Source organism: Puma concolor, chromosome B2 (assembly GCF_028749965.1).
Source record: "Puma concolor isolate L17-30 chromosome B2, mPumCon1.1.hap2, whole genome shotgun sequence".
NCBI classification, from domain to species: domain Eukaryota; kingdom Metazoa; phylum Chordata; class Mammalia; order Carnivora; family Felidae; genus Puma; species Puma concolor.
In genome coordinates this window covers 109,400,555-109,425,933 of record NC_141671.1, presented here as the reverse complement: position 1 = coordinate 109,425,933, position 25,379 = coordinate 109,400,555, and the positions used below count along the sequence as shown (strand labels likewise).

The window sequence follows — 25,379 nt, the reverse complement described above, 5'->3', positions numbered from 1 at the left end:
AAGGAGCAAAGAAAAACTGGCCACAGTAGCCCAAGTGGTGGTGATAAAGCTCAGGAACTAGTGGAGCTGAAAGGAGCAGGTGTAGGTACAGTCTGCCGCTTGGTGTGAAGGAGAGGGATCCACAGTTCTCCCTAAATCCAGTGACAAGCATGGCGGCCATCTTCTCTGTGCAGTTAGCCCCCAGCACTAGGAGGACAAGAGCAGGGATAAGGTGGAGGGAGCCCTGATATGGAGGGAAAGGAAGATCATGAAGGATGCAAGGCAGGCGGGGAGAGGCAGTGCTTTAAGCTTCTTTCCTTGAGCTGACTCACAAACCCGGTTTGATTTGGTGAATGCCATTTGGTGCCAGGCCTGGCCGTGTCTCCTTAGACCCCAGATAGGGCCGCCCTGTGTGCCTGGAGCAGTGGGAGAGTTGTCTTAAGGTTGACAAGCAGGAAAAAAAAAAAAAAAAGTTGAGGCTCTCTTAAATGTTGTAGTGGCAAGAATGAGAACTGGCGAGTTTATAGCCTTGCTGCTCCTCTGCGCTGTGCTTGGCCTCAGCTTTCTCATCTGTAAAATGGGGTACTCATACCCCAGAGGGACATTGTGAGGTAAATTGTTATCAAGTTCCCCTCAAGGTGCCTTGTGGTAGATGATTGACAAAGTTAAGCCACTTTCTCCTTTTCAGCTCCCGCAGTTTCATTTGTAAAACAGAGCATTTAGAATTCTAAATGCTTTCTAAAATGTGAAATCTGGCAGAAGAGAATTGCTAAGAAGTGTATGCATTATGGTTTACACATCTCAGGTCTCAAGACCTTGCTAATTCCACTAATTCTTGGCAAAGAGACGGCAGCGAAGGTGAGGTCAGGACAGTCCAAGAGTAGGCAGTGAGGGCAGCCTGTGCCATGGAGCTGCCCATTGAGGGCATGTGGGTAAACAACATGCCCACAGACCTAAACACAGAGCGGTGTTTAGACATGTGCCTACAAACCAGGGACTGCATTGCAAACTGCTGTCTGTGGGCTATCTGTGCCTCACAGATTTTTTTTTCCCTTAGCTAGCATACTATTTTTTTTTTTCTAGAGCTCTGGAAAACCTGGCTCAAAACCTTAAAAGCAAGCTTAGTTTTTTTTTGAGTAATTTTTATAAATGGCTTTAGTCAGGGCCTTCACTCTTGTTTTACCACATTCCCTGTCATTTCCAGTTGCTCTAGACCTGGCCATTCTGTTTCTATCTGGCCCATGAGTTTTTAGTCCCTCTTTCAGGGCCAAGGCAAGGCAGGACACAAGCCAGGGACCTGGCCCTGGACACAGAAGCAGCCATTGAATGGTTCTCTCCCTCTATCTCAGGGTTTCTGGATGAAATACAGGACTCTGTTAAATTTGCATGTCAGGTAAACCTAAGTATATATATTTTATGTAAGTATGTCACATGGAATCTTCTTATTTCCTAAGTCTGGCGTCCTACTCTATCCTCACTTCTAATTCACATCATGGCACCAAAAGTACTCCATAAGTAGTAATTGTCATTGTAACATTTGGAAAAGGAATCTTGGAAACAGAACACCTTAGCAGCCTTGGAGAAAGGGAGAGAGAACTAATATATTTCAGTATTTGAAAGAGATAAATTGAGCAAGGCTCATGAGTGAATGTTTTAATTTGATATGGGGTAAAATTGGAAACTGTCATAGCTAGGAGGGTTTTTCTTCATGCTGGGCAATGACAGATAGAAGGTTACTGGACTCGGGCCTTGCTCAGTAAAGAACTGTGTCAGGAGGAGCATCATTCCTAGGACTGTCTTCAGTGCATCTTGATGCCTGTTAGTGAGAGGATGCTAAACACTGTAATTGTGTTAGACTCCAGGCCTGCGGTCTCTGTGAATCCTGTCATACATACCAAGCTCTGCATTCTGTCACCTCTAGGTGACATTGGCCTCTTTCCTTTTCTATCCTGTTAATTCACTTCTCCCTCAATTGCCTTGCCTACTCCGAGTGTAGCTGAGTTTCCTCTTTTTTCAGGCTGTTCTCCCTTATCTCTAATTCTTGTGGCCTGGGAGGGCAATGAGGAGGTAGTGTGGCTAGAGGCCAGCAATATTCATTGGACGTCTCCTATCAGCCAGGTGCATTATCCAATTTGATCTCTTGACCATGCTGTAAGGAAGGTAACGTTATTCTTTTCTTAAATATATGCTTTATTTTTTAGAGCAGTTTTTTTTTTTTCAGAGCAAAATAGAGTGGAAAATATAGAGAGTTCCCATTTATCTGTGCCCCAACATACCCTACTATTAACGTCTTGTACCACAGTGGTACCTTTGTTACAACTGACTATTGTTATTTAAAGATGAGAAAACAGGGTTTGTGAGGTCAGAGTCAGGTAGCAGGGCTTTGCAGGTGGAAGCCTGCCTGCTTTGCTTCCACAGCTGCCTCAGCACCAAGTCTCTCCCTGGTCTGGTGCTCCTTGTGGTCCTTTCAGCCTTCATTCTCACAGGGAAATGTAGGCAGGTGTAGCTTTAGATAAGAGGAAGGTGTGGGTAGATTGTTGTCTCATGTTCCCACATCTAGAGATTCTTCTCCAGTGGATAAGAATGGGTTTTCGAGAAGCTGTGACTTAATTCCCTGAAGTTACTTTTTATCTTTTCCTCCTTCCACTTTCCAGTCCACAAAGATTAAAAGAAGGAAGGTGGATAAAGTGATCCCCAAAATTTTCTGTGTTGAGATTTTATCTGAAAGTTCCAGAAGTTACTTTCATGGGACAATCAAGTTATTTCAGGCAAAGTTTGGTGGAATCTACTGTCCAGCTTTAAAATCCATGTTTTTCAAAACATCAACTGTAAGTATAATCTTAAGAGCTAACAATCAGTGAGGTTGATTGACCTCACACCCTAGACCTCACCTCAACCAAACATAGCCCTTCGTGTCCTCTAGAACAGGGGGAATGTGAGTGTCACTGGATTACAGTTTCTTCCCTTAAGTACCACATGGCAAGCTGTCACATAAATGAGCCAGAGATGGCCTCTGAGTTGTTCATGTGTCCACTGTAGTCTGAAATATTGTTAGCTCAATAGCCCACTGACACAAATTCAGGTTTTTACACATGCTATTATTAAAACAAACAAGCAGAGTTTTAGCCATTTAGAGCCTGCCTGCTTTATATACTCTATGAAACCTTACCCAGCATCTGTTGACCATTGATAAGAGAGGGCCTTGTGGTTTTAATACCCCAGGCTGCTACTGCCTTCTGGAGTTCTTTCACCCACAGACTTCCTCCCATGCTTCTGAGTGAAGTCACTTAGCACGTAAGCTCCCTTTCTCCTGGGAGTTCCCTTGCCGTCCTTCCTTTCAGGAGGCTGGCCTCTTTTCCTTAAGCCTCTGGACAGTCTCTTGCTGTGAGGGACTTCCATCTTCCATGAGCCCAGTCCAGGCAGCACGCAGTAAAGCTTATTGTGCATTACTGTTTATTGTGGGCATATCAATGCCCTAGATTAGCCCCCACATCCCTCAAGAAAACCCCCTACACAAGCAGACCGGGCACAACTAACATTTCAAGAAACCAGGCACAAGAACCTTCAGAACTAAAATTGACCCATACTGCCTACATCTGGAAAAGACCCTTTGTAGAAAAGGTTCTCATTGTCTCTTCTACCTTTTGGATATCAAATAGTTGTATATATTTTTAAGTGTGTATATTTATAGTTTGTGTACTAAATAAGTTTGCCTGGTTTTATGTATATTTGCCCCCTCCTATTTGTACATGTTACTAGGAAAAAGTATGATGCTTTTTCAGATTACAATGATCAGAGACATACTTAGGTTTTTAATAAAAATAAGTATAGTGCCTACAATTTATCATGTACTTACTGTGTGTCAGGCAATATATTAAGCTCTTTCCATGCATTATTTTGCTTAATCATGAGACTAACCAGTGAGGCTAGTACTTGTATTTCTTTACATTTTATGGGTGTGGAAAGTGGGTTCAGAGAGATTAGTTGCCTCATTTAGAGTCACATTAATGATGCTGCCATTGGATATGAACCCAGTTTGTCAGATGCCTACACCTGTGGCCCGCTCTCTTACATATGTCTTCAATAAGTGAGAGGGTTTTCTATAAGGACACATGGGAAAGTAAGTAAACAGCCTCGGTGGGCAGAGCCACACCTCATGGAGTGGAGGAAAACAATTCATCAACATTCAGGATTCAACAGCACTGTTTGTAGTTCTGCAGTGGCTCCAGGACCTAACCTAATTCCCCTGGGGCATCCTGTCTGCCTCCCAGCCTTTTCTTGCTTTTCTCTCCTCACCTTCCATCTCCCTCAGAACTCCTCAGAGTTCTCAGAACTCCTTTTTTCATGGCTTTTCTTCTTTGTATTTTTGTACTTCTCTGTTTCTCCCTCACTCTGGCCTCTGGATTCTCTGTGAATATTTCTGTTACACTTTCATAGGTAGAGTAGATGATTGGGTTGGTCCAGCCATTAACAGAGAGCTTCATATCTGGACACCTCACCTCCAGGGCTCATGGCCAGCCCTTAGTTGTCTGCCTTTGGGTCAGGCACCGGCCCTGGATCAGTCAGCTGAGACCAGGGACTTACTTCAATCACACTGTACAAATGATGGAAATTTTGTGTAAGACCACACAGGACAAAGCTACAAGTGAGACTTGAGCTTGCAGACTTTTGTAAGGAGGCAGCAAAAGCCCAAGTCTTCATAAGATCTGTCTGGCAAAAACAGTGAGATATTCAAAAAGATTTTTAATGTATCTATTTTGAACAACCTGAGATTATATGGTGAAAGCATCAGCAAATAAAAACATTTTCAAGGGTAGTTCCTAGCAACAAAAATATAAGCTATGAAATCTATATTTACCTGGGGAAATTCAAGCATATTTTTGTTTATTTGTGGCTTCTCATGTCACTGATTAGGTCAGGACATAAAATGGAAAACAGGTCATTGGTTGTGATAGCAGAGTTACATACAATGTTAGTTCTCTTCTTCTGTTACATTTATAAACATCTTTGAGTATGTACGAATGGATAATGTTAAGGTTCCATACATCATCTATTAGATTATAAGCATGATAGAGTCATGTACACTTCCCCTTCTAGTGCTTTAGCATCTTATTACTCATTTATTGAGCAGACACTCAATAAATGACATTGCCTAATTACTTAACTCTGTTGCCAATTGAAAAGAAAGTGCTAGTGGAAGAATCTTCCATAAGAGTAGAGTCGAGGAGAAATAAAGCTACTTTTATGGATATTTTATGTCTTAATTCCAGTTTCTCTGGATCAAGATAATAAATTGCTGTGATGGAATTTTGTATCGTTCTCTTCTGTTTGTTCCCATTCACACCATGTGTTAGCTGTGCCTCTCACTAATGCAAATATAAACATTCGGGAAAATATGAATCTTTGGTATGCTTTCATTTTTTTTTCATGAGGGCTTCAGTACTGTGTTTGAAGTCCTAATCAACTTCTAGTTTAGGCCTATTTTAATCCTTCTACTTGGGATGTCAAGCTGTAGAACTCTAATTAAATTGATGAAAGACTATAAAACAAAATTAAGGAACATGTGAAGATGGAGATTAATCCTGTCCATGGACTTCTTTGTTAATAGTTGAATTTTGGAAGTGACCTTCTGTCCTGTCAGCTCACAAGCTCACTGAGTCTAGAGAGATTAAATGCCTTCATCCCCAAGATCCCTCAGCTGACTAATGGCTTAATACTATAAAATTAGAAGCTATAGCATTTTGATGTTTCCAGATATTTGTAGAAGTCATAGCCTTAGTTACAAAGTTGACTTTATATATGACTTGTGAGTTCAGTCTCACTGTTATACACACACACACACACACACACACACACACGCACACACGCGCGTTGTCTTCTGTTTGGCTTTAACTTGGTAAATCATTTCCAGAGGTGATCAAACACTGGGATCATTTAACAATATGGTGTTTCCTCTTCATTTCATAAGTTCTTGGAGAAGCCACTCTTTATGCTCCATTCAAGGCATTTGACCACAGAGTTTTCTTTTTTTTCCTCTCTCTTTAACTCCTCAAAATCCCATGGGATGAGGAACCCATTCTGAGAAATATGTCACAGCAACTTTTGAAATATAGAAAGCCAAGCAATTAGTGTCAGATTTTCCCTTGGGGAAAAAAGATTATATATATATATATATGTGTGTGTGTGTATGTATGTATGTATATATATATACATACATACATACATACACATATATATATACGTATATATATACACACACATATATATATATACACACACATACACACACACATATATACACATACACACACACATACACACACACACACACACACATATATATATATATATACACACATACACACACACACACACTACAGAGGTAACTCAAGGAAGTTCTGTACTAGTGGTACATTGTATAAATGATAACTTTTGATAAAGCAACAATCTATCTTCTCTGGGAGAGATTTATGCCATCTTTGAGTCATTAATAGTATATGACACTGGTTTCCACTCAGAGCTGAAACAAATCATCGTAGAGTTTTTTGTTGTTCTTGTATCAAGTATATTTCAAAAGCTTTTGAATTTATAAAATGTCTGGAAATTTACAAGAATGAAGTTGACCAAATGTACATTTAATGGGAAAACCAAATCAAACTCAGATGTAATCTCAAGGTGTTTTTGTGGACTTCATATTCCTAGTCTTTTCAGAGGGGCATTGGTTTCTTTTTCTGTGATGTGAATTTAATTGGTTCCAGTATAAGTTTAAATTCAATAAACAGGTGATTACCCACCATGTGCAAAGCCATACACTAGGTGCAATCATGGGCTGTGCTCATGTAATCCTTACATATACCCAGTGAGGAATATGATCCTATTACTTCAAAGAAAGTCTTGTAAAAACTATGACTCATCCATGATTACGTGACTAATCAGTGGTATTATAGGAATCATAAATCATGTTATTTTATCCTTAAATCGATTATACCTTCCAATAAAATTATAAGGAGAAAAGTCTTGAAAATACTTCCTTGTCCACATTCTATTGATTGTTGCAGGATCAACAATCTGATTCATCAAAGGATGATTCTGTTGCTGACTCATTAAAGGAAGATGATGTTGGTTAATGCCATGACTTTGGAGTCAGGCCAACATGGGGATGAACCCTGGCTCTTCAGTTGTGGAGAAATGTCATGACTTTGAATAAAGTTGTTTGGGTTTTAACTTGCAAGCCTCAATTTCTTTACCAAACAATAGTAATACAGCATTTCATAGGGTTGTAATGAGAATCGAGTACAATACTGAACATAGAGTATTTAGCAGAGCACCCAGGAAATTGTACAGATTCTTAGTAGTTATTATTCATAGAGATAGTGGTGGGATAAGAAGATAGTATACAAATGGGCTAACAAAAGATATTTATTGTGTTCAGGGACTTATGAAGAATTTTCTTATTAATAAAATTGTATTGATCTCACTGAAGATGTTGGTGATAAACAGCCCGCATAAAGTATTTGTCAGCTTTAGGTGATGCTTTTTTAAGATATTTTAAAATATGGAACCAGAATAGAACATTTTTAGGTTATATCCGTATTTTAATTATTTTGCTAATGGATTGGGAATAATGGCATGAATAAATTCTGACAGGTGAAGAGTTCCCAGCCCTCTTTAAGAAATGCATACAAAACTAATTATATATATTCTTTGAGTCATTAAAAAAAATTCTACAGCTGTTATACAGTGGTTATACAACTATTTTGACAGGCTCTTAGAACAATTTCTCTCCTTAAAAATCATTCACTTTCTACTAAAATTAATGTCTAGCACAATAGGTCAGAACTTTATCTGTAAGCCAGGAGAAATTAATTTGGTTTTCATTATATGTAGACAAATTAATTTTGTTACAATTAATAAAAAATAATTTATATAATGTATGACAGAGAAGTTTGGCTTTAAAAATACTCCTGGTACAAGGAATCTGGATTGGGAATACACAGGATCAGTCTTTATTATACAGGTACACAGACATCTATACAATTCAAGATTGATTATATTAAAACAAGCTGAAGTTTCCCCAGATTTAAATATAACCATAGAGTTTCATTTATTTCCTGTAGACTTCTCCACATTAACTTGGTCAACATACATCAAAGTGTTTAAAGTGATAACCTTGGATATTTGTCTATATACTATGAGGTTGACAAAGTACAAAGAACCTTGTGCAAGAATCAGAATCTTAAATATAGTCTTTGCAGATTTAATCTTTCATGAGAATAAAATAGATAAATGTAAGAATGGTTCATCCTTTAAGGGTAAGTTAAATTTTGTTACTGGGAAATGACTTTTGAAAATGATATCTCTGGATTCAAAAAAGAAATCTCCGTTTGTAAATATAAAGGGACAGTGTGTGTGTGTGTGTGTGTGTGTGTGTGTGTGTGTGTGTGTATTCTAGTTTATTCATACCATTGTCACCCTTTTAATTATCATCTTTTTAACTAAACGATAAGTTTTAAGGCTTTAACCTTTAGGTCCTCAGTGAATGATCTATTTCATAGCAAAAACATCTTAAATTCAAATTATAATCCTATTTTCATTTCTTTTTCTCAGATGATGAAACATGCTTGGAATAATTATAAACGTTATGCCTGGGGATTAAATGAACTGAAACCTATATCAAAAGAAGGCCATTCGAGCAGTTTGTTTGGTGAGTAGAATGTGCTTTGGTTTCTTAGTGACAGTAACTTTTCTCCGATTGATGGAACTTGTGGGTGATAAAGTTTGTGTGCCCCTCCAGGCCATGTTGCTAGGAAACTTACATACCTGCTGCAGTTATCTGCAAGGACTGGGCATAGTGTGTCCTTCAGACAGAGCACTCTACATTTGAATCACTTGAGTACCTTTAAAAAAAAATACTGATGCCTGGGGAACAGTCCCAAAGATTATCATTTAATGGCTATGGGTGCAGCATCAAGACTTTTAGCTCCTTGGGGTGATACCCAGCAGAGGAGCGTTTGGTCGGCTGCATTAACTGCTTCTTGTCAGGTAAAAGTTGTGTCTTTATCGATAAGCTTTATTGATCACCAGCCTGCCATGGTGATCTTCACTGTATCTTGGTGACTCTCAACTTTAGCTCTGGGTTTCTCCTGTTTGTGCCGTGGAAGAGAAAGTGAGAATGGATGGTCAGTTATTTGAATGTCCATTTATCTGCGTTGGCATGCTTCATTGCATTTTGTCCTCACAGCATCCCTTTATGTTTGGTACTGTGGGTATTAATAGCAATCCCATTGTGACGTGAGGAAGCTAGGGAACAGAAGTGTTAGGTGGATTCCTTGGGTCACAGAGCTACCATTGTCATTCTCCTCACACTTGATTCTTTTTTATCCTGCACAATTTTGCCTATAAGTAATAGGATGAAGGGGATAGAGTCTTATTCCAACACTTCTTAATTCCACATAGAAAATGTGACTTTTTATACTTTAACTGAAGGTGTTAAATAGTATCAAATCATATAACAAACAACAGAATCAACTGATATTTATTATGCATTAAGCACCATTTGTGTGTCATCTCCCTTAACCTCATTATTATACACATTTTATAGATGAGAAAGATGCAGCTCAGAGCATAACTTGCCCATGTGAGCCACGTACTAACAGGCTGAGCTGGGGCAGAACCCAGGTGTGTCTAAGGTCAGAGTCTGTGGTCCTCTTTTCCATTTATTCAGGATCTTCCATGTGTTTGGCTCTCCTTCCAGTACTGTGTTAACACAATACAAGTCTTTGCAGAGTTCATGGCCTTGGGCAGAAGAGCTGTGTGTAAACAGTGAGTTGTCAGAGCATTAGAAGGGTCAGTAGATATTCGTCTGAAGTTCAGATATTCATATGAAGTTGATTCCAGGTGGGAAGAAGAGAATTGTAAGAACAGTTAGGGAGAGCTGGCAGAGTAGAAGAAAGACTGGTTGGTCCATCACAGTGATGCAGACCTGGAAGAGAGCCCAAACCTGGAGTAGTGACAGAAGTGCTTTCAGGTGTTTTTATAAAGTAGTGTTTTCAGGACACAGTGACCAGTTAACATGGGTGTTGAAAGTTAGGAATTGAAGACAAATTTAGAAGCTTCATGCAGACTCAGAGGCCTTTGTTTTTTCATTGTTTCCTATAACTTTTTAAAATCGAATTCTGTTTTTGCTTTTATCCCTATAAAAGTTGCTTGTATAATTAATAACTCAGTTTTGTGTAAATTTGTCAAAATCTTTGTCAAAGAGATTATTTTGTTCTTTGTTAACGTGTTGATGATTTTTTTAATTATTCTTAAGCATCGAAACATACTAAGTCTCTTAGTATGGAATGTGCATATGAAGAAGACAGGTCTTTTCCATTCTGAGGAAGTTTACAGGCTAAAAGAGATGCATACAAGTAATTATAATGGAAGGCAGAAAGTGATGAATGCAAGACCAATGTAAAGTCTTCATGTCAAGGGAGTTCGAAGGAAATGAATCATAAAGTCAAGATGGGTGGGTGGGTGGAAGGGGAGGTTAGGATCAGTCAGGCCTTCAAAGAGAGTGAATTCCATTTTAGAATAATGGCTTCTTAGAGCTATCATAATTTTAGATCTAACTATATTTAAAAATTTTGCACAGGTGCACTTTGATGTGATTACATTCAAATTAATATGTGTGTTGCTCCTTTGTTTCAGATCTACTTTTTGTTGCTGGAGAATTCAGTCACAAATGAAATGTCTAAGAGATTATTTTCTACAAGTTCAGAAGAAACTTTAAAGATTAGTGTATCAATTCATAGCCTGTGATTATTGTTAGTTTGGTTTTGATGCAGCTTTTACACTCTCTTTTACTGAAAGAAGTTTAGACTGTGTTCATTATTACTATTATTAATAAATTCTGTATTCTCCTTTTCCACAGATGGTCAATTTGCTTGTATGTGTGTCAAATATTTTAATCAATAAATGTTTTTCTGATATTTTCAGGTAGTATTAAAGGAGCAACAATAGTAGATGCCCTGGATACACTTTTTATAATGGAAATGAAAGATGAATTTGAAGAGGCAAAATCATGGGTTGAAGAAAATCTAGATTTTAATGTGGTGAGTTAAACAAAAATTGCCAATTCAGTTTTTAAAACTCAGTTTAACATGGACAAATTCTGTTGTGGGGCCAATTATTGTGCTATATACCATAGCAGAAACAAAGAATGCATGTTTAAATAGTACCATACTATATTCTTGCCCCCGTTACTGTGGAAGTACATGTTTTTGTTTTTTAGCAAATTAGGAGTAAGGAAAAAGAAATTAAAATCTGTCAAGGCCAACATGTGCCAAGTGTTGGTGTTCAAGTCCCATAACCACCCTATGAGATGGCCATTATTTTCACACTTGTACAGGCTATAAATTGGAGCCTCAGAGGCTTATCCAGATCACACAGCTAGTTGTGTGTCAGAGCTGTGAGTCTAGCAGAAATCTGTGTGGCTCCATGCTCATGCTTTTGCACCGTGGGCCATGGCACATTGTTTTCATTTTATTAAATTAACTTTTGTTAATTGGAGTACAGGGTACCAGGTGGTGAGCTGCAGTCCAACAAAAGACCACAAGAGAAACTCCAGTAGAGAAGCTTATTACTCACGGGTCCTGAGGAGGTACGCAGCAGGCCTCCAGGGGCCACACAGAGAGGTCAGACAGAGTATAGACAGAACCTGGGGCACATGCCTTTAGTAGGGTGGGTATAGTGCTTTGGAGTCAAATTGGTCAATTTGTACTGGAAAGAGCTACGTTTTGGTAAGGTCCACAGGAGTCTTTTCTAAGGTGTGCACAAGGGGAAGGCCCTGAGGGGCTAGGGAGACGATTGATCACAAGGGCGATTGGGGGAGCCATGCCAGGAACTTGGATTTGCTTGTGACTGCGTGGGCTTAAGGCCCCCCACAGGCTATGTGGCTGCCAAGGCTGCAATACCAAGGAGACCTCCACTAAACTCTCAATATGCATCCACTGTCACATAAATAAGGCTTCAAAATTTGTTAGTTCTATACCCTTGTCTGCATAAAATGTTGTCAATATGTATTTGAAGCCTTTAAAAATCTTTGCGCGTGTACCATCATTCTTAACAAATACATCAAAATCTATTGTATACCAAGGAAAAGGTTCAGAATTAAGGAGAGCGGACACTTCAGAACTTCTTGATAATTTTGATTTGGGAGGACAGCATCTTGTCAGAGCTCATCTAATTCCATAATCAGTGTTTTGCCTCATGATGAGATTGGCAAAAAACTTGTTTTAAAAAAGCGGAAGAGGGGCGCCTGGGTGGCTCAGTCAGTTAAGCATCCGACTTCAGCTCAGGTCATGATCTCGCGGTCGGTGAGTTCGAGCCCCATGTCGGGCTCTGTGCTGACCACTCAGAGCCTGGAGCCTGTTTCGGATTCTGTGTCTCCCTCTCTCTCTGACCCTCTCCCCTTCATGCTCTGTCTCTCTCTGTCTCAAAAATAAGTGAACATTAAAATTTTTTTTTTTTAATTAAAAACATAAAAATAAAAAAAAAAAAGTGGAAGACTGTTGGCCCAGCTATGTTCTAGTCATTCATTTATGTTTGCATTATTAGTATTTTTAATCAGAGATTGTTTCACAGAAAGCCTTATAACCTTCTTGTCTATCTGGTAAGCATTCGATAGTATCTGTAAATCTCCATAACCAGGCACAAGCAACATGCTGTATGTTGAAACTGGACATAGAAAGAGTGTTTCCCTCTCAACACCTCCACTTTGTGGAGCTCTTGTTCTCTCACAGACCCAGTGAGGACAACAGTGTCAAAATATTAAAGATCGATAAAACTAAATCTTTTTCCTAACTCTTTGCATTAAAAACCTATATAAATTAAAAGTTTGAATATTTTGTTTCAAGGCTGCATGCTGAGCTTAAGATTCTCTCCCTCCATCTGTATTCTCTCCCTCTCTCTAAAATAAATATATATATATATATATATTTTTTTTTAAAGAATGAATATTTTGTTCCAGCCTTCTTATTAGTTGCCTTGTATGCCCCATTTTGGAGATCACTGCCTTAAAGGACATTTAGATAAGTCTGTGTTTAATCTGCCTTATAATTGAATTTGGAATATAAAGGAGACATATTCCAACATAAAAGGACCTTGGAGATCAATGTGTTCGGCTCTTTCATTTTAAAAATGAGAAAACGGGGCGCCTGGGTGGCTCAGTCAGTTAAGCGTCCGACTTTGACTCAGGTCATGATGTCACGGTTTGTGAGTTCCAGCCCTGCGTCAGGCTCTGTGCTGACAGCTCAGAGCCTGGAGCCTGCTTCAGATTCTGTGTCTCCTCCTCTCTCTGCCCCTCCCCAACTTGTGCTCTGTCTCTCTATGTCTCTCAAAAAATAAATAAATGTAAAAAAAAAAATTTTTTTTTAATGAGAAAACAGACCCAGGGAGCTGGTGATTTGCTCAAGGTTCTACAGCCATTTGATTGGAATGACTTGTGATAGCTCTAATATTATCAATAGAACTGAGAATGAAAAATCAAAGCAGTGAAAAAAAATTGTTTCTTCTTGAGGGTTTGTCGTCTCTTACTAATATCTTTGTCCCATCTTGTTATTTATAAGTTAAATTAAAATACCTACCTTTATTTTTTTTTAATTTTTTTTTTTGACGTTTATTTATTTTTGAGACAGAGAGAGGCAGAGCATGAACGGGGGAGGGTCAGAGAGAGGGAGACACAGAATCTGAAACAGGCTCCAGGCTCTGAGCTGTCAGCACAGAGCCCGACGCGGGGCTCGAACTCACGGACCGCGAGATCATGACCTGAGCTGAAGTCGGCCGCTTAACCGACTGAGCCACCCAGGCGCCCCTAAAATACCTACCTTTAAATAGGGCTTGTCATCAGCTATCTATGGGAGAGAAAATGGTTAATGTATTCCCTCCCCCAACCCCTCTCAAGAAAGTTTGGGAGAATAGGAACTGGATTCCGTCAAAATCAAATGATTTTTTTTTTCCTCCTGTTATCCAGTGTTTTTTCTTTCTTGTTTCTTTAATTCAAGTATAATTAACATAATGTTATATTCGTTTTGATATATATTGTGATTCAGCAATTCTATATATTTCTCAGTGCTCAACAAGATAAATATATTCCTAATTCCCTTTATCTATTTCACCTCTCCTTCCCCTTTGTTAAGAGGATATTTATATTTTTCAGTTTTAGGGGAACCTTTGTACTGTTTTCCACAGTGGCTGCACCAATTTGCATTCCCACTGACAGTGCTGAAAGGTTTTTTTTTTCTCCATATCCTCACCAACACCTGTTATTTCTTATGTATTGTGCCATTCTGACAGGTGTAAAGTGATATCTTGTGTGATTTTAATTTGCATTTCCTTGATGATTAGTGATGTTAAGCATCTTTTCATATATTTGTTGGCCAGTTGTATGTCTTTGGAAAAATGTCTATTCAGGTCTTCTGCCCATATTTTAATTAGATTGGGGTTTTTTGATCTAAAATTGTATAAGTTCTTTATATATTTTGGATATTAACCCCTTATCAGATATATCATTTGCAAACATCTTCTCCCATTCAGTAGGTTGCCTTTTTGTTTTGTTGATGGTTTGCTTTGCTGTGTAAAAGCTTTTTATTTTGGTGTGGTCCTAATAGTTTAACTTTGCTTTTGTTTCCCCGTCTGAGGAGATATATCGAGAAAAATGTTTCTACAGCCAATGTCAAAGACATTACTGCCTATCCTTTCTTCTAGGAATTTTATGATTTCAGATCTCACATTTAGGTCTTTAATCCATTTTGAATTTATTTTTGTGTATGGTCCAGTTTCATTCTTTTGCATGTAGCTGTCCAGTTTGCCCGGCACCATTTGATGAAGAGACTATCTTTTCTCCATTGTATGTCCTTGACTAGTCATACATTAATTGACCAAATAAATGTGTATTTCTGGACTCTATTATGTTTTCTTGATCTCTGTGTCTGTTTTTGTGCCAGTAACAAACTGTTTTGATTACTACAGCTTTGTAGTGTGTCTTGAAATCTGGGATTGTTGATACCACCAACTTTGTTCTTTTTCAAGATTGCTTTGGCTGTTTGGGGGCTTTTGTGGTTCCATACATATTTTAGGATTATTGTGCTAGTTCTGTGAAAAATGTTAATATTCTTATAGGGATTGCATTCAATCTGTATATTACTTTGATGGTATGGACATTTTAGCAATATTAGCTCTTCTAATCCATGAGCATGGAATATCCTTCCATTTATTTGTGACTTCTTCAATTTCTTTCATCAGGGTTTTAGTTCTTAGAGTACTCATCTTTGGTGATGTTTATTCCCAGATATTTTATTATTTTTGGTATAGTTGTAAATGGGATTGTTTTCTTAATTTCTCTTTCTGCTGCTTCATTGTTAGTGTATAGAGATATGGGGCACTTGGGTGGCTCAGTCGGTTGGATGTCCAGCTTCAGCTCAGGTCATGATCTCACGGTTTTTGAGTTTGAGCCCCAAGTCAGGCTCTGTGCTAACAGCTCAGAGCCTGGAGCCTGCTTTTCATTCTGTGTCTCATTCTCTCCCTGCCCCTCCCCACTTGTGCTCTGTCTCTCTCTGTCTCTCAAAAATAAATAAATGTAAAGAAAAGAAAATAAATGCAACATATTTCTGTAATTAATTTTGCAGTTTTACCATATTCATTTATCCAAGATCGAATGATTGAAGACAGGAAAGTAGATGTCAGTGATGCTCTACCTGAATAGTATCCAGGTCCCTTGTCTTTTAATTACAAAATTGCTCCCCCAAACTCCCCAAATCCTGCAACAATTCTTTGCTTTCATGACCAGCGGTAGTCTGAGAAACTGTGGAATCATTTATTTAAAAGAACGAAGCATAAAGGCCTCTCAAGCTAACAGACAAGGTAACAGAAGGTGGTTGGCTGACCTCAGACCACTACCAGGTGACATGAATGTGTTCCGTGGGCGGTGGGGACCTGTGAGGAAGCAGAGGGAATCTAATAGGGGATATTAGGCTGTGGAGAAGAGCCAATTTTTGTGCTTCCTTACTTGCAGGATAAAGCAGTCTGACTGTTCTTGAGTGGTTGCTTAAATGCTGACCTTTAACGTTGTTTATTTAAAGCTATATTTTTGTTTTGTTTTGTTTTGTTTTGTTTTGTTTTTGTTTTTGTTTTTTTTTTATATATGAAATTTATTGTCAAATTGGTTTCCATACAACACCCAGTGCTCACCCAAAAGGTGCCCTCCTCCGTACCCATCACCCACCCTCTCCTCCCTCCCACCCCCCATCAACCCTTAGTTTGTTCTCAGTTCTCAACAGTCTCTTATGCTTTGGCTCTCTCCCACTCTAACCTCTTTTTTTTTTTTTTGTTCCCCTCCCCCATGGGTTTCTCTTAAGTTTCTCAGGATCCACATAAGAGTGAAACCATATGGTATCTGTCTTTCTCTGTATGGCTTATTTCACTTAGCATCACACTCTCCAGTTCCATCCACGTTGCTACAAAAGGCCATATTTCATTTTTTCTCATTGCCACGTAGTACTCCATTGTGTATATAAACCACAATTTCTTTATCCATTCATCAGTTGATGGACATTGAGGCCCTTTCCATAATTTGGCTATTGTTGAGAGTGCTGCTATGAACATTGGGGTACAAGTGCCCCTATGATCAGTACTCCTGTGTCCCTTGGATAAATTCCTAGCAGTGCTATTGCTGGGTCATAGGGTAGGTCTATTTTTAATTTTCTGAGGAACCTCCACACTGCTTTCCAGAGCGGCTGCACCAATTTGCATTCCCACCAACAGTGCAAGAGGGTTCCCGTTTCTCCACATCCTCTCCAGCATCTATAGTCTCCTGATTTGTTCATTTTGGCCACTCTGACTGGCGTGAGGTGATACCTGAGTGTGGTTTTGATTTGTATTTCCCTGATAAGGAGCGACGCTGAACATCTTTTCATGTGCCTGTTGGCCATCCGGATGTCTCTTCTTTAGAGAAGTGTCTATTCATGTTTTCTGCCCATTTCTTCACTGGGTTATTTGCTTTTCGGGTGTGGAGTTTGGTGAGCTCTTTATAGATTTTGGATACTAGCCCTTTGTCCGATATGTCATTTGCAAATATCTTTTCCCATTCCGTTGGTTGCCTTTTAGTTTTGTTGGTTGTTTCCTTTGCTGTGCAGAAGCTTTTTATCTTCATAAGGTCCCAGTAATTCACTTTTGCTTTTAATTCCCTTGCCTTTGGGGATGTGTCGAGTAAGAGATTGCTACGGCTGAGGTCAGAGAGGTCTTTTCCTGCTTTCTCCTCTAAGGTTTGGTTGGTTTCCTGTCTCACATTCAGGTCCTTTATCCATTTTGAGTTTATTTTTGTGAATGGTGTGAGAAAGTGGTCTAGTTTCAACCTTCTGCATGTTGCTGTCCAGTTCTCCCAGCACCATTTGTTAAAGAGACTGTCTTTTTTCCATTGGATGTTCTTTCCTGCTTTGTCAAAGATGAGTTGGCCATACGTTTGTGGGTTTAGTTCTGGGGTTTCTATTCTATTCCATTGATCTATGTGTCTGTTTTTGTGCCAATACCATGCTGTCTTGATGATGACAGCTTTGTAGTAGAGGCTAAAGTCTGGGATTGTGATGCCTCCTGCTTTGGTCTTCTTCAAAATTACTTTGGCTATTCGGGGCCTTTTGTGGTTCCATATGAATTTTAGGATTGCTTGTTCTAGTTTCGAGAAGAATGCTGGTGCAATTTTGATTGGGATTGCATTGAATGTGTAGATAGCTTTGGGTAGTATTGACATTTTGATAATATTTGTTCTTCCAATCCATGAGCAGGGAATGTCTTTCCATTTCTTTAAATCTTCTTCAATTACCTTCATAAGCTTTCTATAGTTTTCAGCATACAGATCCTTTACATCTTTGGTTAGATTTATTCCTAGGTATTTTATGCTTCTTGGTGCAATTGTGAATGGGATCAGTTTCTTTATTTGTCTTTCTGTTGCTTCATTGTTAGTGTATAAGAATGCAACTGATTTCTGTACATTGATTTTGTATCCTGCAACTTTGCTGAATTCATGGATCAGTTCTAGCAGACTTTTGGTGGAGTCTATCGGATTTTCCATGTATAATATCATGTCATCTGCAAAGAGCGAAAGCTTGACTTCATCTTTGCCAATTTTGACGCCTTTGATTTCCTTTTGTTGTCTGATTGCTGATGCTAGAACTTCCAGCACTATGTTAAACAACAGCGGTGAGAGTGGGCATCCCTGTCGTGTTCCTGATCTCAGGGAAAAAGCTCTCAGTTTTTCCCTGTTGAGGATGATGTTAGCTGTGGGCTTTTCATAAATGGCTTTTATGATCTTTAAGTATGTTCCTTCTATCCCGACTTTCTCAAGAGTTTTTATTAGGAAAGGGTGCTGGATTTTGTCAAAGGCCTTTTCTGCATCGATTGACAGGATCATATGGTTTTTCTCTTTTTTTTGTTAATGTGATGTATCACGTTGATTGATTTGCGAATGTTGAACCAGCCCTGCATCCCAGGAATGAATCCCACTTGATCATGGTGAATAATTCTTTTTATGTGCCGTTGAATTCGATTTGCTAGTATCTTATTGAGAATTTTTGCATCCATATTCATCAGGGATATTGGCCTGTAGTTCTCTTTTTTTACTGGGTCTCTGTCTGGTTTAGGAATCAAAGTAATACTGGCTTCATAGAATGAGTCTGGAAGTTTTCCTTCCCTTTCTATTTCTTGGAATAGCTTGAGAAGGATAGGTATTATCTCTGCTTTAAACATCTGGTAGAACTCCCCTGGGAAGCCATCTGGTCCTGGACTCTTATTTGTTGGGAGATTTTTGATAACCGATTCAATTTCTTCGCTGGTGATGGGTCTGTTCAAGCTTTCTATTTCCTCCTGATTGAGTTTTGGAAGAGTGTGGGTGTTCAGGAATTTGTCCATTTCTTCCAGGTTGTCCAATTTGTTGGCATATAATTTTTCATAGTATTCCCTGATAATTGTTTGTATCTCTGAGGGATTGGTTGTAATAATTCCATTTTCATTCATGATTTTATCTATTTGGGTCATCTCCCTTTTCTTTTTGAGAAGCCTGGCTAGAGGTTTGTCAATTTTGTTGATTTTTTCAAAAAACCAACTCTTGGTTTCGTTGATCTGCTCTACAGTTTTTTTAGATTCTATATTGTTTATTTCTGCTCTGATCTTTATTATTTCTCTTCTTCTGCTGGGTTTAGGCTGCCTTTGCTGTTCTGCTTCTATTTCCTTTAGGTGTGCTGTTAGATTTTGTATTTGGGATTTTTCTTGTTTCTTGAGATAGGCCTGGATTGCAATGTATTTTCCTCTCAGGACTGCCTTTGCTGCGTCCCAAAGCATTTGGATTGTTGTATTTTCATTTTCGTTTGTTTCCATATATTTTTTAATTTCTTCTCTAATTGCCTGGTTGACCCACTCATTCATTAGTAGGGTGTTCTTTAACCTCCATGCTTTTGGAGGTTTTCCAGACTTTTTTCTGTGGTTGATTTCAAGCTTCATAGCATTGTGGTCTGAAAGTATGCATGGTATGATTTCAATTCTTGTAAACTTATGAAGGGCTGTTTTGTGACCCAGTATATGATCTATCTTGGAGAATGTTCCATGTGCACTCGAGAAGAAAGTATATTCCGTTGCTTTGGGATGCAGAGTTCTAAATATATCTGTCAAGTCCATCTGATCCAATGTCTCATTCAGGGCCCTTGTTTCTTTATTCACCGTGTGTCTGGATGATCTATCCATTTCTGTAAGTGGGGTGTTAAAGTCCCCTGCAATTACCACATTCTTCTCAATAAGGTTGCTTATGTTTATGAGTAATTGTTTTATATATTTGGGCGCTCCGGTATTCGGCGCATAGACATTTATAATTGTTAGCTCTTCCTGATGGATAGACCCTGTCACTATTATATAATGTCCTTCTTCATCTCTTGTTACAGCCTTTAATTTAAAGTCTAGTTTGTCTGATATAAGGATGGCTACTCCAGCTTTCTTTTGGCTTCCAGTAGCATGATAAATAGTTCTCCATCCCCTCACTCTCAATCTAAAGGTGTCCTCAGGTCTAAAATGAGTCTCTTGTAGACAGCAAATAGATGGGTCTTGTTTTTTTATCCATTCTGATACCCTATGTCTTTTGGTTGGCGCATTTAATCCATTTACATTCAGTGTTATTATAGAAAGATATGGGTTTAGAGTCATTGTGATGTCTGTATGTTTTATGCTTGTAGTGATGTCTCTGGTACTTTGTCTCACAGGGTCCCCCTTAGGATCTCTTGTAGGGCTGGTTTAGTGGTGACAAATTCCTTCAGTTTTTGTTTGTTTGGGAAGACCTTTATCTCTCCTTCTATTCTAAATGACAGACTTGCTGGATAAAGGATTCTCGGCTGCATATTTTTTCTGTCTAGCACACTGAAAATCTCGTGCCAATTCTTTCTGGCCTGCCAAGTTTCAAAAGAGAGATCAGTCACGAGTCTTATAGGTCTCCCTTTATATGTGAGGGCACGTTTACCCCTTGCTGCTTTCAGAATTTTCTCTTTATCCTTGTATTTTGCCAGTTTCACTAGGATATGTCGTGCAGAAGATCGATTCAAGTTACGTCTGAAGGGAGTTCTCTGTGCCTCTTGGATTTCAATGCCTTTTTCCTTCCCCACTTCAGGGAAGTTCTCAGCTATTATTTCTTCAAGTACCCCTTCAGCACCTTTCCCTCTCTCTTCCTCCTCTGGGATACCAATTATGCGTAGATTATTTCTTTTTAGTGTATCACTTAGTTCTCTAATTTTCCCCTCATATTCCTGGATTTTTTTATCTCTCTTTTTCTCAGCTTCCTCTTTTTCCATAACTTTATCTTCTAGTTCACCTATTCTCTCCTCTGCCTCTTCAATCCGAGCCGTGGTGGTTTCCATTTTGTTATGCATTTCGTTTAAAGCGTTTTTCAGCTCCTCGTGACTGTTCCTTAGGCCCTTGATCTCTGTAGCAAGAGATTCTCTGCTGTCAGCTATACTGTTTTCAAGCCCAGCGATTAATTTTATGACTATTATTCTAAATTCACTTTCTGTTATATTATTTAAATCCTTTTTGATCAGCTCATTAGCTGTTGTTATTTCCTGGAGATTCTTCTGAGGGGAATTCTTCCGCTTGGTCATTTTGGATAGTCCCTGGCGTGGTGAGGACCTGCAGGGCACTTCCCCTGTGCTGTGGTGTATAACTGGAGTTGGTGGGCGGAGCCGCAGTCAGACCTGATGTCTGCCCCGAGCCCACCGCTGGGGCCACAGTCAGACTGGTGCGTGCCTTCTCTTCCCCTCTCCTAGGGGCGGGATTCACTGTGGGGTGGGGTGGCCTGTCTGGGCTACTTGCACACTGCCAGGCTTGTGATGCTGGGGATCTGGCGTCTTAGCTGGGGTGGGTAGGCAAAGTGCACGGGGGCAGGAGGGGCAGGCTTAGCTTGCTTCTCCTTAGGTGATCCACTTCAGGAGGGGCCCTGTGGCAGCAGGAGGGAGTCAGATCCGCTGCCGGAGGTTTGGCTCCGCAGAAGCGCAGAGTTGGGTGTTTGCGCGGAGGGAGCAAGTTCCCTGGCAGGAACTGGTTCTCTTTGGGATTTTGGCTGGGGGATGGGCGGGGGAGATGGCGCTGGCGAGCGCCTTTGTTCCCCACCAAACTGAGCTCTGTTGTCCGGGGGCTCAGCAGCTCTCCTTCCCTTTGTCCTCCAGCCTTCCCGCTTTCTGGGCAGAGCTGTTAACTTATGACCTCCCAGCCGCTAAGTCGCGCTTGCTGTCGGAACACAGTCCGTCAGGCCCCTCCGCTTTTTGCAAGCCAGACTCGGGGGCTCTGCTTGGCCGGCGAGCCGCCCCTCCGCCCCGGCTCCCTCCCGCCAGTCCGTGGAGCGCGCACCGCCTCGCCGCCCTTCCTACCCTCTTCGGTGGGCCTCTCGTCTGCGCTTGGCTCCGGCGACTCCGTTCTGCTAATCCTCTGGTGGTTTTCTGGGTTATTTAGGCAGGTGTAGGTGGAATCTAAGTGATCAGCAGGACGCGCGGTGAGCCCAGCGTCCTCCTACGCCGCCATCTTCCCAGGCGCCTCCTATATTTTTGTTTTTTTAACAAGATTTTATCCAAATAATTGACAGACTTGTGTAAAATACCATTTTAGAACTCTTATTGATAATCTTGGCCTATGTCTTTCAAAATATACTTTAAAAGTCACAGCCACAGGTCTCAAATTTCTGTTTCTTATAATACTATTCCTAATGTGAGAGATCTTGAAACATATTTGTTATAGTTCTCTCTGGGTGTTGCCATATTTTCCCTTAAAAAAGCGTTTATCAGTAACATCCAAGTGATAGTACTTCTCATCTTAAAATTAGTAAATAAAATTCAGGAAAGCTGTATTGTTTTAATCTACTAATCATTGTTTTATAAAATTCTTCAGCTTCCAATTTTCTGGTTGGTTTTAATATGTCTTATATGAGAATTCGTTTTATATTTGCTCAATTTACCCAGAGGCTCAGGTGATTATATCAATAATTACACAGCTTTCTTTTTGAAAATGCAAACTTTTTCCGTTTATCTGAAGGACGGAGACATTGGAGAAGCTTATTAAACAAAGAGAGAAAATTTGTTTTGTTTTTATGGATAACATGTAATATGATTCCAGCTTAGATAAATTATTGCTTGTTTTTAAATTAACTTTTTTTCCTGATAAAGTATTAATTATAATTGACGGTGTCAGGGTATTACAGAAAAGTTAATGCATCCAAATTTATTGTAAGGGAAAAATCAGAATGAAACTGAAACAAACACTACTGTTGAGAGTTGGTTTATCCTGTGGTGCTCTTGAGCATCAAGAATAAATGTGTTTGTATGTGAAATATTCAATTTGCATCACTTATAGGTGTAAAGTAAATGTTTTTTTTTATTGGTTTATACTGTAATTAACTAAAACTCATTTTCTTTTAATTAAGGCATAGCAAGTTGATTCCATTTGCATACTTGGTAGCACAGAGTTCAAGTGGCTCTAATAACGGGCTTAAAATAAATCACTGAGATAATATATAGGAGCAAGGGCTTCCCAGGTGGAGCTTTGTACAAGCATCTGTAGAGGAACACAGATCTGGGCAGACCTCTAAAGGTAGATTCCAATGCATGAGTTTTCTGGTTTTAATTCAAAGTAATCCTAAAACCAAGAATCTGAAACACATCCTTGGTTACTCATTATTTATTTCATTCATATGTTATTTACTAAACACGTTTTAAGGTCAGTTACCCTCCTGGAGCTTATAGTCTAGCAGGAAAAATAGAGTATTTAGCTGGGGCCAAGTTCTCTTGAGGGAGGAAGAAAGGAAAGAGGAAACCACCATTTAAAGAGTACAGAGACATGCCAAGTATTATGCTAGGTGATTTTTTTCCATACGTTATCTCATTTAGTGTTTGTGACAACCTTACAGGGTAAGTGGTATTGTCCCTGTTTTTATACATGAAGAGGTGATTAACTAATTTACAAATCACACAGCAAGTAAAAGCTGTGGGTGAACAAGATCTGCCTAACTCAGCGACCCTGTTTTTATTAGAGAGGAAGTGCAGAGAGTTGTGAAATACATATAGGCAGCCAGAGAATTTGAATCCTCCCAGGTTAGGCATGTAATCTTCATATCACAGCACACATTAAAGTGTATTTTTCCACAGGTATTCAATAAATTCTAATTAAATGAACGAGAAGTTATCTTGTCCTACTTCTCAACAGACTATGCTAGACTCAGAGAACCAGATGACAGGGCGCAAGGATAACTGTACTGTGTCATATTTTGAAATAGTTAGAGATGATCTGGACTTCAAGTGCAATTGATCTACTTGTTTTTTATCTAGCCTACTTCCAGAAGAGATTTGCGGTGGCTCCTGCTACTGGAAAGTCTTTAACATAAGAACAAATGATCAAGAGTTTCATATTTAGGCATTTCTAAGTTCGGTTCTGAGTGCTGCCTATTCTTTACTGTCACCTCAAAGAAGTATTGATTACCTAGATCCTTTCAGGAGAAATATTGAAAACTTTGTTCAGTATTAATATTATAGAATATGTAGAACTTTTCTCCAGATAATAATTTTTATATAAAACCTCAGTAAATGCCAAAGTTATATTAACTATTAAAAAGCATTTTTCTTCATTGAGGTAAAGTGGCATCTCTATGACAGGGGGAGCTTTGAGAATGACAAAGGATAGATGATTAGCCTATTCCAGACACTTACCTAGCAACACACTAAGATGGTGGTCTTTGGCAAGCACATGGGTTGTACTTTTTTTCCTTAATTTTTTTATTGCAGTAAAATACACTGGTACCATAAACTGGTACCATCATAACCATTTTTAAGGGTACAATTCAGTAGTATTAAGTACTATAATATTAATAGTATCATATTGCTGTGCAACCATCACCACTATCCATATCCAATTCTTTTAATCTTGCAAAACTGAAACTCAGTTCCCATTAAACACTAACTTCCCAACCTTTATCCGTCCAGCCCCTGACAACCACCATTCTACTTTCTGTCTGTATGATTATGACTACTCTAGCACCTCCTATAAAGGGGATTCATAAGGTATTTGTCATTTTGTGACTGCCTTATTTCACTTAGCATAATGTCTTCAAGGTTCATTCATATTACAGCATATGTCAGAATTTCCTGCCTTTTTAAGGTTGAGTAATATTTTCATCAGATGTATATTCCACGTTTTGCTTATTTACTCAGCTGTCAGTGGCAGTTGGATTACTTCCATGTCTTAGCTATTGTGAATGTTTCTAGGAACACAGGTATCCAAATGTCTATTTGAGATCCTACTTACAATTGTTTTTTTGTATACACCCAGATGTGGGATTGCTGGATTGTATGGCAATTCTATTTACAATTTTTGGAGGAACCACCTTGCTGCTTTCCACAGTTGCTGCATTGTTTTACCTTCCCACCAATAGTGTGCAAGTGTTCCAGTTTCTCCACATTCTCACCAACACTGTTATTTTCTGATTTTGTTTTTTACAGTAGCCATCAGTAGCAGATGTGAAGTGGCATCTCACTGTAGTCTTGATTTGCATGAATTGTACTTTTTATCATAACGAGTACTGTATGTTTAAGATAACAGGCGAACTTAATCTCTTCCCTTTTTTTTTAAGTTAAAGTACAATGTTGACATGCAATGTTATTTAAGTTTCAAGTGTACAATATACTGATTTCACAATTCTCTACACTATGCAATGCTTACGACATTAAGTGTGGTTGCCCTCTGTCACCATACAGTGTTACTACAATATTATTGACTGTATTCCCTATGCTGTACTTTAATTCCTGTGATTTATTTATTTCATAACTGGAAGTTTGCACTTCTTAATCCCCTCT

General features: G+C 39.1%; 1 protein-coding gene across 1 annotated transcript in view; it reads left to right on the top strand.

Annotated features, from left to right (window-relative positions):
- The window catches only part of MAN1A1 (mannosidase alpha class 1A member 1), a 173,066-nt gene that overhangs the window by 32,739 nt on the left and 114,948 nt on the right, over window positions 1-25,379 (top strand). Inside the window, exons 3-4 of the mRNA XM_025925936.2 lie at window positions 8,587-8,683; window positions 10,960-11,075. Of these exons, the coding sequence (XP_025781721.2) occupies window positions 8,587-8,683; window positions 10,960-11,075 (213 nt within the window). The remainder of the gene's footprint in view (window positions 1-8,586; window positions 8,684-10,959; window positions 11,076-25,379) is intronic.